This window comes from Pseudomyrmex gracilis, unplaced genomic scaffold, assembly GCF_002006095.1.
Source record: "Pseudomyrmex gracilis isolate BER0280 unplaced genomic scaffold, ASM200609v1 scaffold_99, whole genome shotgun sequence".
Classification (NCBI taxonomy): Eukaryota; Metazoa; Arthropoda; class Insecta; order Hymenoptera; family Formicidae; genus Pseudomyrmex; species Pseudomyrmex gracilis.
This window is the reverse complement of record NW_018020683.1, coordinates 404,640-419,320: the sequence shown is the minus strand read 5'-3', so window position 1 is coordinate 419,320 and position 14,681 is coordinate 404,640. Positions and strand designations below refer to the sequence as shown.

General features: G+C 41.7%; 2 protein-coding genes across 3 annotated transcripts in view; one reads left to right on the top strand and one right to left on the bottom strand.

Moving 5' to 3' along the window:
• Positions 1 to 277: 277 nt before the first annotated feature.
• The window catches only part of LOC109855823 (ras-related protein Rap-2b-like), a 16,165-nt gene continuing 1,761 nt past the window's right edge, over positions 278 to 14,681 (top strand). The window contains exons 1-5 of the mRNA XM_020430457.1: positions 278 to 453; positions 7,635 to 7,831; positions 10,480 to 10,637; positions 13,581 to 13,672; positions 14,470 to 14,662. Coding sequence (XP_020286046.1) covers positions 307 to 453; positions 7,635 to 7,831; positions 10,480 to 10,637; positions 13,581 to 13,672; positions 14,470 to 14,662 — 787 coding nt within the window. The 5' untranslated portion in view covers positions 278 to 306. The remainder of the gene's footprint in view (positions 454 to 7,634; positions 7,832 to 10,479; positions 10,638 to 13,580; positions 13,673 to 14,469; positions 14,663 to 14,681) is intronic.
• Positions 1,453 to 6,898, bottom strand: LOC109855824 (voltage-dependent anion-selective channel protein 2-like). Of its 2 annotated transcripts, none has more exons than XM_020430458.1 (5): positions 6,487 to 6,898; positions 6,129 to 6,358; positions 4,910 to 5,132; positions 2,533 to 2,742; positions 1,453 to 1,895 (listed from the first exon to the last, which is right to left on the bottom strand). In XM_020430458.1, the coding sequence occupies exons 2-5, from the start codon at positions 6,288 to 6,290 to the stop codon at positions 1,630 to 1,632; spliced, it is 861 nt and encodes a 286-aa protein (XP_020286047.1). In that variant the 5' UTR covers positions 6,291 to 6,358; positions 6,487 to 6,898; the 3' UTR covers positions 1,453 to 1,629. The 2 variants fall into 2 exon arrangements, with proteins under 2 accessions (XP_020286047.1, XP_020286048.1); XM_020430459.1 differs by having other exon boundaries at positions 6,598 to 6,898.

Here is a 14,681-nt window from a genome sequence, read left to right as displayed (position 1 = left end):
CAGGCCCACACCGGACCTGCACAGGTTTATTTTGTGTTTTCCTCGTAAAATGTTGATTGATCATCGTATATATATTCGCGCGGAATCTGCTCAACGTTTGCACGACGATCAATCTGCCGAGCGTGTGTAAATTATTGATTGAAACGTCGCTGAGATTTACGAGGACAACATTCGGACGCGCGTAACGAACACAAACGTTGTCTATTATCGCATTGCAGGTTTCTTCAGGCCGAGGCGGGTCCTTGGGGTCACCTGTCGCCGTCGCCCAGAAGCCCCGTCAGAACACCGGCCGTAAGTCCCGGAGCGATGTCGTCGTCGTCGCGTCTGAGTGCGGGCGCGAGTTCCAGCGGACACAGCCCGACGAGTCCTTCCGGCCGAATCGGCGCGACCTTAGGTGCACGTCCTAAACATCGCAGCAGGACAGGCAGCATGCCGGCCGTTCCGCGTCACAAAGTAAGCGCGTAAGAAACAAAAGTTGGGCAAACTTTCAAAAAATTTGAAATAAAAAAAAAAGAAAAAGCTCTTTAAAATCTGACGAAATGGGAAGACGATTTGGGAATCTCCCACGCTTTGGGAAAATCAAGGTATAATTAAACCGATGCGAGGAAGTGCGCATTTGCAACCTGATATATCCTTTATTTACGTAACAAGGGAAATCTCAATATTCCAAGAAGTGACGAAATTTACAGTCAATTAGATTTACGTGTTTAACAGTTCTGTTTTTAGAAGCGAAACTAGTTGCAGTTATCTTGTGCATTAAATTAACTTCGCGATTGCGTGGGTGGGAAAACAAACCGAGAACGCGTGCTACGAGTCTTATGTATCGATCGATGGCGCACGTGGCTGAGTTAATTTCCTTAGCTATTGTCGGCCAGGCTTTAGAAAGCGCGTTATTGCCGAAAGGCTTTTCTCCGTGACGTAACGGGAAGATTTCGCGCGCGAACCAAATTACGCATGTGAGAGGGTCGTTGAATGAAAACGAGCATAATACAATCACGGCTGTGTCATTCTTCTCGAGTTTCAGTGAATATTTGAATAAATACACACACGCACGCACATTTGCGAAACGACACGAAAATGGAAAATTGTTGCGACGGGACCGTTACGGATTGAATACCGGGATGGGGAAAGAGAACGACTGTTCCGCATCGCTGATTTATCTTTGTAGTTGGAAATCGTTAAAGCGCGTCGCACATGTGTATGTATGTGTATTTGTCGTGTACGTTCTGTTATTCTCACACATTCTGTCAGGATTGAAAATTAAATATTATTATTTTGTGGAACTTAACTGCGCTTGCTCCCCATTCCTCCCCAGCTTTTTCCGGTTTAATTAATATGAACAATAAAACGTACGTTTATTTGATCTTTTCATTCAAAAAAAATTAGAATTTTAATACACACAATTACAGAAAAGTTATAAATTACGAAGTGTTATATTTATAGACGAGGATTTTTTTAAATTTACACTTGTATAAAAATAAAAATACAATCTATCTCCGAGTCGATCAATGTAAAATTTTTCTCGACACGTACGAACATGTACAAATGGTACTACCGTGACAATGCGCACACAGCACAGTACAAATGTCAGAAATCTGCCGTGGGAGATGCGCCAATTCCCGGCGCAACTCAAGCGTCGACGTTGAGCGCGAATCCGACTTTGTGACCGCCCCGAGCGATTTTCGCGCAGTCGATGTTAAACGAGAGTATCAGCGTTACCGCGTCGCTCAGTTTCTGCAAAAGACTCGTGGCCAGTTGGCGATCGGTGTTGAACTTGACTCGAAGAATCGAATTGTCGTCGATCTTGCATTTCGCCGCCGCGCCGACGCTCCACTTTTCGACGTCGCCTCGTCGCGCGTACAGACCGTTCGCCGCGACGTTGATCTTGGAAGTTACTAACGAAAGAAATCACACACAGTCAGTTCGGAACATTGGTTTCAAAATTGGTCTTGAAAAAGAAACGCGAAGGGCGCTTTCGTTCTTGTGTAACACAGTTGAAATTCGTTTATTTAATAATTTTATTCGTTAATTTGATTTTGAAGCGCGGCTGAATCGAGGCGCGTATAATGTTGCATAATTATCGCGGATACGTATAATGATGTACGGCTTACGCGTCCGGTCTTTGCCGTCACTGTGTGTGTCACACGGCGCCGTCAGAGAGCCTTTACGCGCTAACACAACTAATTATCGCGCCTGTGCTTCGCCCGAGGAAATTGATAACGTCGCCGTGACGTGTGCGCCGATGCGTATTAAACGATTTGTATTATACGTTCATATTTCGCTTATCTGAACGCTCAGCGACAGGGTCTCATTACACTCGCCTCTGAAAACAGTTTCACATTTACCTTCATTACTCACGCGAGACGCAGTAATTTACCTCTCGTCGACGATGCGACTTTACGACGCGAAATAAACAATAACCTAAGAGGATTAATTACCGAAGCAAGGGGGTAGAAAATAGACTTCAGAGATTACTCGGCAAAAGTGTCGCGTCGCGCTATTTTCTCGACAAATCGTGGTGTCTGACTCTACCTTTGTACAACACGGACAGTCCGTACTCGCTCGGTATGTTGGTGCATCGGAAGTGGAAGTCAACGTCGGGACAGTAGTAAGCCAGTCCGATGTCGTTCTTCGTGATCTTGCTTGTACCGGTGTCGTAGCCGGCGCAGTAACCCAGAAACAGATCCCGACATCTCACCACGACCGAGCCGAGCAGGCTGGTGCTCGCATCCAGATCGTTGGCTGCGAACGGGATTAGAGGGAGAGAAAATTGGGTAATTCGAACAATTTGACGTGCGACGCGAACAATTTGCGTGCCGTCGCACACAACTGATTCGCATAATTGGCCGAAACGCACCGCGAGGATTATTATTCGATTTCCGCGCGAGCGGTCGTGTAAGCGAGAAAAATACAAATCTCTCGTACACGAACTCCGTTCGCGTTTAATAACGCGATTGGTTTGCCCCCGCGAATTTGTCGCGAGAATAATGTCGCTGATTCTCTATCGATCAATAAAAAAATGTTTTTAGTTTTTACTTTTTTTATAGTATATGAAACTTTTACTGTGTCGCGTGATTAAAGTGCAATCTCCGGTTTCTCCAACGGGCGTTGAAACAAAAAAAAAATACGTATGAAAATACATATCGCGATATCGAGAATTTCCATTCTCGTAATATGACGAATGTGTCAGAATTTTTAGATCACAGTAATAGAAAGCTGCGAGAAGCGAAAAAGAGAGAAAGAGAGGAAAATCATGCGAAACGGAGATTTTTATGTATTTTTCGAGGAAAAATCAAGTTTTCCTTTAAAACACCAATTTAAACGTACGTATTTGTTTATTTGGATTCCTAAAACGTAACTTCGATGTTTTGGACTCAAAAAAAAACGCGCACCGTATTTTTCAAGCAATCGGATTAAACTGTTTTAATATTTAAAAGGTTGCACTTTCGCAGTTACACAAATTAATTGCGCACTCAGCCCACAACTGTTTCGTGCCCGTAATAAACAAAACGCGGATTAGCACAAACTGACTGTTAAATATTCTTTGCCCTAGATAATTGCAAAACGGGACTCGCAACTGCACCAATGCTGCGAAAATGTGAAAACCGATTTGCCTTTTTGTTGGAGTTTGCATCGATGATGCAAAAAAAAAAAGTTTTTCTCGATTTTTTCCGGAGCGTCGAATTAAAATGTGACCTTATCGTTGCCGCGTTCCGGACGTGTTCGTATCGGTCGGCGGAAATTGACGTTTTGCGACAAGTCCGCGACTCGTTTAGCAAACAGTTAAAGTGATTGAATCTTCGAAATCTTCGTGATATCACAGTTGGAAAAGGATCTTAGCGCGGAGTTTCAAAGCGTATAAAAAGAATTATTCATTGAAGTTTTCCTCGATTGCGACTGCGAAAGTAACAAAAGTGCGCGACGAGAGAAAAAGAAAGACGAAGAGAGAGAAAGTTTGATTTAATTACTCGGGAACGGGCGAAAAAATACGTCGTTCTTATTTTACGCTTCCTACAATTATCGCTTTTAGACAGAAAACGGCAAGGAATGTCGAATGCGAGTACTTGAAATTTTGACGTTTTCACATCGAGAGATAATTAATTGATAACAAAAAGGAGAAAGAAAAAGGAGAGAGAAAGAAAGAATCACGTTCTGGTTTTATTTAAGTATGCGAGCACCATTTTTACGACCGATATATATTAACCGTTTGCGAACTGAATATTTAATCGTAGAAGTGCTTCTCATACACGCACATATATATGTTTTATCATGTTATCAGAGATCTCAGAGAGTCGGGTTTTATGTAAAGAAACATTTTTCCTCGTGGATTTTATATTTATGTTTCTACGCGCGAGGGGCTTTACGACATTGGAAGTAATTCCGTGTGCACATAAAAGATTCTTTCTAAACAACATCGCGCTCTTTATTTTATAAATCATCCTTTTATTAACGGAACCGAGAGAATGTGATTTCGGGGTGTATAATTAATTTTTTTTTTTCCTTATGGTAAAAATAGATCACCGTATGGCCCTTTTACTCTTCGACGCGCAAGCGGTGACCTTACCGAAGCTGTTTTACCTTAACGAAACTTATAAATAGAGTGATCTTGTTATATATATATATATATATATATATATACATAATATATAACAGTATATATATAATAAATATTTTACCGCCCGCTTCTCTCTTAGAGAAACCCGCCAAGGTTCTGCAGGCATTGTCGGTAAAGCGATTAACGTTGGAATCTTTCTCCGAACGCGAATGCATGCCTCTCTCTCTCTCTCTCTCTCTCTTTCTCTCTCTTTTCACCCTCTAATACAGAAAACGTTATTTTATTCTACTTCCCCAAGAGAGAAGCGCGTTTTAATTTAATTAAATCAGATCGGGAGACTCGTGTGTAACTAACAGATTTCGCAGCGCGCGTTGATCCTCCGATTAGCAAATCTGGAACCGACTTTCACGCTTTTTGCGGCCGTTTCCGGATTGTAAGTGCACTCGGACAGCAAATCAACGCCCTTCATTAGCAGCCCATTAAACTCGTATCCCAGGAAAAGCACGCCCTCGGTCGTCCATTTTAGCAACAGAGCTCCGGCGTCCGCTTTGTACTTGGTTTCCATTAAACCGCTTAACTGTCGTAAAATTCATTCTGTGAGTAAATTATTCCGGATTTTATTTCTCCGGTTTCGAAAACCCACCCGTGTGTATCTCGTCCCGTTCCGAGAGAAAACACATGTTATCGAGATTATTCCGATTAAATATTGCTTGTGTGTGTATATTCAATTTATTTTATTTTTAATCTATTCTCTGTGTTTCGAAAGAGAGCAACCTAAACAAGAAACAAAAAAAAAAAAACTAACAAACAAATAAACGACACTTGTTCAAATATAACTGTTGTGTAACATGTGAGCGCGCGCGAATTCTAGCAAAGGTCAATAAAAAGCCAACTTTGACCTGCTGACGTGCAAGCTTCCGGTAACAACTTTATTGACGATTAAACAAAACGCGGAGTTTTATAGGCTGGTTATTGCTCTTTTCTGGAATTTGATGATACTTGAGTTTCAGCAACATCTTCCTTCTCCCAAGTCACACGCGTGTGTAAGATAAAGCGAAAGAATATCAGTGTGTAAATATGGTTGCACAATATAGTTGACAATAAGCGAGCTCACACGTTTACATACATGTACGTATATTGTTATAAAAAGCGTCAGAAATCAGATCCGTACATATTTTCACATATATATCTCCGCGTTTAAAGCAACGCTCTCGCCACGTGTCCGTGCTCAGCTGCGAATACGCGTACATATATTGTAAGTATAATCCGATGTATGGACAAAGGCAAATATCGCTATTCGAGTTAGCCGAGTTGGCGATATTTTCTCGCGGAAAAATGTTCGCGGAACAAGCGACGCCAGTCACTCATTTTTCCCACAAATTTTTAACGAAATGCCTACCTGTTGTCTCGTTGCAACATGTACGTATAAACGTGTGCCAAATCGGAGATCTCGTTTATTTTGCTCGACACTTTTCGAAACTTTCGGGTGAGAGAATGCGATTCAGTGATTTCCGAAAATTGAAAAAAAAAAAAAGAAAAAAAAAACGTTTGTGCAATATAGAAGCTCGCTCGCCTTTGACTCGTCGCAATTCAACGTGGTGTCGCTCGTCATCTGAAATCTCTTGGCGGATCGCGTTTTGACGTTGAACTTGATGAGGCCCTTGCCATGGTGGTAGCCCGTCGTAAAAACGTCTCTCGCGTTTTTCCCGAGATCGGCGAATGTTGGCACTTCCATCACGGATTCAGGGACGAGTGGATTGCTTCTCTCGTGTCACGCAGATGCGTGTGCGGAACCTCTTGTCTCTGTATTAATAATAGAACGTGATAACGCGGAATGATTGTGCACAATTTAGGATTTTGCGCGCATTTCGCGATCAACGTTAATTATTTAAATATTTGTGACCGCGCAAATTGTATTTCCCGGTTCGTACGTGTGTGTTGCTTGGAATAATTTAATCTGTTTTCGTGCGTCGGTTTCGAGTGCAAATTTTCATTAATAATCTCAACGTTGTCGTTTTCCAACACTTGGGAAGTCGAACCACCTGAAAATTCTGACCGAACCATCTGAATTTTCTCTTCCCGTCGTAGACGTACGTTCTTTCTCTCGTGTTCGGTTAAACGACTCGGGACTCGACGAACTGTGAAGCTTCGATGAAATTCAGACTGACGTCACACGCGAGGTTTTTTCGGGATGACGAAAACATGGTCGACGTTAACTTCTCGTCATGGACAGAGAGAAACGAGATTCGAAATAGCGGAAGATTACGATTTTTCGAAAAAGGACGTCGTCAATATTTATTTCATCGCTTTATATCACGAGCTTTTTTTTTTAGGAGAAGCGAGGTGAATTTGATCGAGATACGAAGCGAGTCGCAGTTCGAACTATCGATATAAGGTCGACACATTCAGTCGCGTACGTACGTATATACGTACGTACTTACGTTCTGTACAAGTAGCAGACAAGGTTGAACAATCCGCGATGAACATGTTACACACAGAGCGCACCGGTGTTTGGATCGATCAGCAAATGCGTTAGGATTCATTGTGACCTTAATATGCACTCGAGAGTCTATATTGCGCACTCTTCTCACCTCTCTTTCCGTTTCTCGTTTTGCAGCAAAAAGAAAAAAGATAATAAATAAGAGCATCGTGCGCGACATTCACGGTGCGAAATTGACAAAATTAAATACGTCACGATTTTTTCATCATTCTCGGTAGCTCTCGCAATTTAATGTTTTTTAATCAATAAACGTGTGAGACAAATCTCATTAAAAATGTCACGTGCGCGTACGTAATTCGTACATACAACATTGCAAAAGGGATTACACTCTCGCGGAATATTTATTCTCCGTGTAATAATTTTTATTCGTTATTTATTCTCAAAGAAATACACGCTAACGCAAAGTTGTCGGAAATGAAACTACCGCTGGCGGAGACGGATTCGCGGATTCTCTTTCAGCATTTCTAATCATGTTTAATCTCACGGATCGTATATATATGTTTTTTCCTCCTTCCCCAATTGTTCAGGTATCAGGTGGCGCTTCGTAAACCGTTCTCGCGCAATTGTTATTTGTTGCAGCCAATAGCCCATACAAAGCGCGGCAGCGTGGTAGATCGCGAGGAGGTTGACAACGACGAAGGCGTGGAATATTACAGACTCCGATCCTTTTCCATCACGGCAAATGGGGTGTTCAACGTGGGCGATTTATTCAAGGCGCGCCGCAGCAGCGCCAACTCGTCCAATTGCAGCAGCACCCGCGACATGAGGCGGCTCAGGTGAGAATGTATACAATCCGGTCATTTTTTTAAAAGGACGTTATCTCTCGCGGACGGTTCCGTGCAAGCGCGCGGAAAAGAAAGAAATTTATTTTCCCCGAGATACGCGCGGAAATTAATTTCAATGACGAGTTGCGCGCGATCTCGCAGTTTAGAAACGTCAAAACTTTCCGAGAGAGAGAGAGAGTTATCTCGGAGAAAAAAAAACAGTCGAGCGAGTGTAAACAATTGTTTAACAACTATACAGAGTTGCAATTTACAGTTGGTAAATTTGTGAAGGAGAAAACTCTCGGATAGCAATTTGGGTCCTTGTAATTATTTTCATTGTCCGACACGCTACTCGCAGCGTTTACATTTCTCACGCTCGAAGAAGTGCGCGAAATTAATACGAAGATAATTTATACGTCACGTTTTCTCCGCCGTTCATCGTTCGAATAATAACAATTGCAAGAGTTATATTACAACACGGTATTGCGCGAGTGCAATTGAAGCTTTAGGTATTAATATAATCATTCGAAATTTTCGTTTCTACGGAAGCGTAAAAGTGTAACGCGATACACGATCGGATATACGACGGAAACGTTCGACGTGCGGAGAACTTGCGGATGTGCTTTCCTCCTCCGCATTTTCCATGTTCCTAATCCTGGATGTTTTTTCTGCTTTTAACGACTTCGTATCACGTTTCTCGTTGGCAATAAAAAAAAAAAAAAAAACAATTCGGGTGATTTTCTGTCTCGCGCGACTTTTTACGGAAAAACTTTCCGTTTTCGATTCTTTCCTCCGATATGATTATCCTCGTAAGAATTCGAGTCGGCTGATCAAAATGATCAAAAAGCTGTAGCGATTCTTTCGTGAGAGGATCAAACATTTCCGTCTCAATCGTAAAAATAAAATTGTACATATTGAGAAACTACGAGAGGAAGAGATTTTTCGCGACAGAAAAATCGCGCGCGCACGTTGATCCCGCGAATGAGAAACTAGTATCCGCGAAAGCGCTGCCTTTGACGGGAGATCGACGCGTCGAAATCTAACTTCATCTGTCGATGCAGTTTCCGCACACACACACACACAGAGCACCGGCTTTCTCGTGATTATTTGCGCGCGTACTCGCTCGATTACTCGCAAACTCCCGCGCGCGCAAATCCTTGAGGATAAACTTGCTTCCACTTGGAGGGCGCGTCTTAATTGCCTGCGGGTAATTATACACTGGTTGCGCGGGTAATAAGGATCACCACCGTAAAGAAACTCATCCCGCGTTCTCTTTTGAAGGAGATTACGAAAGGACGTCCGCTCGCTTTTTCTCCTCCGCTATCTTCGGGGCAAAAATCTACCTTCTACAACGATCGCGGGAAACGTAAAGCGACGCTACGCACAACGTGTCAATCTTAGAAAGTGCTTTTTATTGCGGAAAAGGATTGAAGCGAACGAGGACGGTCCACAATGATCCGACGCTGCGAATAATTTTATTTCGCGCGAATTCTCTCTCTCCTCTCTTTCTCTCTCTATTTTTTTTATTTTTTATTTTTTTTGTATAAAATTTCTATCTCAGATTCTCGTTGTCGCGTCGTTCGAGGAATATAAAAATAGACGTTTTAAAAGGAATCCGGTGGTATTATTATTACAATACGCGGCGTTTCTTTTGTGACGCTTTTTCGCGTTTCGCTTTGTCTTGCTTCGAAGAAACGTGAATTCTCATTTTGCCGGTCTACATTCTCATTGGAATACGCTGGTTTTTAGACGCGCGTAAGAGCATGTACTTGTTTTACTTGATAACGACACCGACGAAAGTGGAACTCCTTAATGACGACGACAATAAAATAAAATAATAACAACGAGGAGACGTGTGTTTAAAATGAGAATCAAGAGAGTAAAAAAAAAAAAAAAATTGTTTGATTAATTGAATTGTTCTAAAAATATTACCGCGTCCTTAATCGCGTTTTCCGGCGGGAATGAAATTGTCGCGCGTTGTTCTCGCGGTTTTCCACGGTGAGAGCGCGCGGGAACTTCTGGGAGCGAAACTCTGCTTTCCGCGATAATAGCGATAATAACCGACAACGAGCTTAATAAAACTTGTCGGCAGAATTATACGTAATGTAATGTGCGCGCATTTTCCGAATAAGCACAACGCGATATATTCGACTACGTATGTTTGTCGTCAATATATCGCTCTGACGATCTACCCTCGAACACGTGCATTCGTTTCTGCGATAATATGGCTTAAGTACAATACGGGTATGATTAGAAGAAAAAGAGAGAGATAGAGATAAAGAGAGGACTAAATATAGAAAAGAGAAATTGTAGGAATATGATTCTGCTTATTTCAAAATGTAATTTTACAACAGTGTTATCTTGTTTGCTCGGGTTTTTTTTCCTCTTCATCGTGGGTGTAGAGAATCGAAATGACATTCCATTTAAAAACTCTTTCAAATGGCAAATTCTCTTTACGGACAAACTTTAAATTTTTTTCTTTTTTTTGCCGCGTGTCCGGTCGAGGAGGAATAGAATTTTGCGCGCGACAACAAATACGTTTGTTGCAATTACCGTTCCGGTTCGCATTTTACATCATTTATTCATCGCCGCGTACATAGAGATGTTTTTTTTCTACTTTTTCGAGAGAGTTTCAGCTTTTTATTTCCATCCGATTCCAGTCTGGCGTCGCAGGGTCTGGTCTACGACGCGGACGAAGCCGAGCAGGTGGTGACCACGCACAAAGTCGGGATGCTGGGCGCGCAGGGAGTCGGGAAAACATCTCTCGTTCGCCAATTCGCCACAAGCGAGTGCAGGTGCGCGTACGACTATTCGCCAGGTAAGCGCCGTTGTTTGTGTTCTTTCTTTCTCGTCAATTTAATTCTTGATACACCAAATAGAATTAATTCGACCTCGTGTGACGCGCGACGCGCTGCGGAAATTGAACATCTCTCATGTGAAAAGCGCTTGCCATCGAATCATTTGTGTGTGATTAAATCTACGGATATATATATCGAGGAGGGAAAAAGAGAGAGAGAGAGAGCGCGGGGAAGAATAGCAATTACGTTTCTATTCGCAAAGGCCTGCTTATACTTTTCTTTTCATTCGAGAATGCGTCTGACCCAGCGGGTTTGCCTTTTGTGGCAGGAAATTGATGTCGCCTCTCTTTCTCTCTGTGTAGTGTTCGCTTTTAAAGGAGTTCCGAACGCCGCGTCGTCGGATAAACGTCTTTTCATGAAACACACTGCGTTCGGCAGGTTACGACCGCCGTACAAACGCGCGTATCACGCAAGCCAGTTTGCATTTAAAATGCGGACATTATATTACCCTCGACGAGAGACGAGCGCGCTAGCTTTGTTATTCGCGAAATTACGTTCGCTCGCGCGCCTTTCCGTTTGAACGAGATTTTTAATTAATCTCTTATAAAAAGCGCGTCCGCGTGAATTAAGGTCCGTGCGCGAGAAGCATATTTTGCGATTTTGATTGTGTGCGTCAGTTTAACAACTAATTACGGGAAAATTATTTTGGTAAATGCGCGCGCGCGCAACATACACGCACACACACACTCAGCATTAACACTTTTACGAAGGACTTCATCGATTTCCGCTTCGTTAGAATTAATTTCGTTATCGACGTTTAAATATATAAGCTCGACACGAGAAAAGAAAACACGCTTCCGCGTTCTTTTACAGATGAAAGGATCGAAATGTTGAGATACATATGATAAAAAATTGAGATATATGTCATAAAAATATCTCTGCGACGTTATTTAAATAAGTAAATGGAACATATACAAAAAAATCCCCCGAGAGAGAGAGAGAGAGAGAGAGAGAGAGGACAAATCGCGATTACACAATAACATTCGATGTTCAATTTTATATACAATATAATTGCAATCAAAAATGTATTGTCACAAGCGGGAATATATGAACGAAGCGTATCACATGCGACGTATTTCGGGAACGGGAATTTATCCGCACGAACGGAAACGTTTAGGACAGGTTGCCCGCGGCAGCAGCTTTCGTTTATATAAAAACAATAACAACAATAACATTGAACAGCCTGTCCGTGTCAAATTATTATTAATAATACACGAGATTTCATTTGGCAGAGAGCAATTTCGCTTGTAATGAATTATCCCTGAAGCTTGATTGGTGTTTCTCTTTGCGAATTCAATGAAATTCGTCCAGCAGTTCGATATACCCTACTGTATAATACGCACCTACATCTGTAATTAGAACTCGCGCTCGTTTGCGATTAACACGTTTCGGTACATTTTCCGCGGTTTTGCCTCGATCGGAGCTCGTTACGACGAGATAAATCGAACGTATCGGTGTCGAATGACAACTCGAAGTTTAATTCAACAACGGCTGCAAACTCACTCTCACTCACACACACACACACACGCAATACATGTGAGATATGAATACATGAATAACATTTGTACACGCACAATATCTTGAACTAAATTGCCGTCGACCCAAAACAGAAGAGCTTCTCTTGTTCTCTTTTTTTTAATCTTCTTCGCTACGGCTTTGTCTTTCGAGTGCGCGCGTATATACCAACAATATTTTCCGGCATGTTTCCTCCGACCAGGTCACTCATGTGGCTTTCAGCGCTGATTTTATTGAAACTGCACATGCTTATGAGTCCCCGTCGAACGAGGAGTTGCTGGCCGCCCGCTAGCTTTTCAAAGCCGACCCCGATCGATTTTGCCTCCGGATCCCGAAACGAGAGAGAGCTTCATCGATATTTCGATATATTACGTTAAAACAAATAAAGTGACGGATAACTTTTTTCTTTGCATTATTATGACAATACAAGCTCACGACCTAGATCACGTAATGGTTCCTCGGAGAACGAACGATTGATTCCGTGGTTTTCTCGTGACAAGAGAGTTATCGTCGGTTCGGGTGTAATTCGATTTGTCTTTCCAAGATAAACATCATTTTGTACACGTTATATTTTCTCTCGCACTTTTGCTTGAAAATTTTCTTGTGAAAACTAGTGCGTCACTTAATTAAGAGAAGAATTAAAATAGAATCCTGCGTACTGGGGTGATTCTTATTTGGTGAAAATGTTTTTTTGAATGTTTTTCGCGTCGTTCTCCAGAATGGTTTCAATTGCTAAAAAAAATAATCTAAAAAAGTTCAATTCAATCAGTATATTGATTAGTTAAAGAGATTTTGAGATCTGAGTGAGATCTCGCATCTCACTTGTCTCGTCAAGACCAAATTAAGCAATTTTTTTGTTTTTTGTATTATTTTTTTTTTTTCAAAAACCGTTAGTCGTACAAAAAAAGTAATAAATGATAAAAAATGTACTTCCGACCCAGATCTACAACTTTTGTTTAACATTTTTTGACATGATCAATAAGTTGAAAGATAATCAAATGCAATATCGATTGTTTTAGATATTTAAATAATTGTTTTCAATTTTTCAAGAGGCTCCTTTTCTCCTTGTCCGATCGGGCTGAACGTTTTCACAGATTAATTTTTTTCAGCAATTGGAATTATTCTAGAGAGTGCCGCGAAAAAATTCAAAAGTCAAAAATAAGAGCCGCCCTTCTATACACAGCAAAATGTAAAATGTAAGTATACAGTAAAAATGAGAAACGTTATAAACTCAAATTGTTGTAGCGGCGCGTAAAGAAAAAGCGTATAATTTACGAATTCGTCGTAAGAAAGAAGATATTGTCTTCCGCGTTGCTTCTTCTTATTTCGCTTCATTTTACATATGTTTATTGTAAATCTTAGCGAGTTTTTTGCGCGATTTTTCACAGACGAGGAGTGCGCGCAGAAGACCATCTGCGTGATGCTCGACGGACAGGAGACACAATTGGAGATCATTGATCACAGAGCTGGAGACATGTCAGTGAGTAAATGTGTAACGTGTGTTTTCTCTCCACATTTGGAGAATGTCGCGAATAGAACGTCGCTCTTACATCAACGGAGTTGCGATCGCGCGATTTTACTGATTGTATCTTGAACATCGGAAGAAGTAATTTACTTGCTTTATATTCGTAAGTGAACTCGTAGCGTAATTGTCTTGTCGAGTTTTTCTTATCGACGTTGCCCGTCAAAAAACGTCGGCGATGAGCAAAACCGTTTACGAGAACCGTAAGCATACGATATGATTGCGCGTATTTACGTGTATGTGCAGGAGAAAAATATGAGTGTTCTTTTTATCCGTTAAAGGAAGACAAATCGACTCGGGAGATCGATAGGCGAGAGCGGCGGAAGAGAGAGCAATGTGAATTATTTGTTCGGATTTATCAAGATGAATCGTAGGAGAGACTTCAGCGCGCGCGTGCGTATAGCGCGCGTATATGATAATATGATGAAGCAAAAACCGCTGTCAGTAGCAACATGATAAAAAGCGTATATGCGAGTGCAATGGCGTAGAAAAAAAAGCTTTTAAAAACACGCGACCTACTGAAAAATAAATGCGTTTTTTTTTTTTTGTGTATTCGATAAATGCAATACTTCCACGCCACTTATCGCAATATCGCGTGTTTCATTTATTCGAACGATGGAATTTGCCGATTGACCGGAAGATAAAAAGCCGACGATCTCTCGTCCGCCGTCGCTCCCGGAAAATCAAACGTGCGCGTTTTTTCCGCGACGACGAAAAGAATTTTCTTCTATTTCTTCTGTTTCATTTCTGCCGAGGTGGAGACTTTTTGCTCGACTTACAATCCGGACATATACGTGGTCGTGTACTCGGTGGTGAACAAAAGAAGCTTCAAAGAGGCGGAGGAGATGTTGGTCTATCTGACGAATCGCAATTACATGACCACTCACGGTGTGATCCTGGTCGGCAACAAAGTGGATCTCGAAAGGCAACGGCAGGTTCCGTCGGAAGGTGAGTTTTTTTTTTTTTT

Bases quoted from the DNA above. Each gene is read 5' to 3' on its own strand.
- LOC109855824 (XM_020430458.1), bottom strand. From the start codon at position 6,290: ATGGAAGTGCCAACATTCGCCGATCTCGGGAAAAACGCGAGAGACGTT. The intron at 5,133-6,128 runs GCGAGCGAGCTT...ATTTTACGACAG, and splicing joins TGAATTGCGACGAGTCAAAG to TTAAGCGGTTTAATGGAAAC. The intron at 2,743-4,909 runs GTTAGTTACACA...TCCCGTTCGCAG, and splicing joins CAACGCGCGCTGCGAAATCT to CCAACGATCTGGATGCGAGC.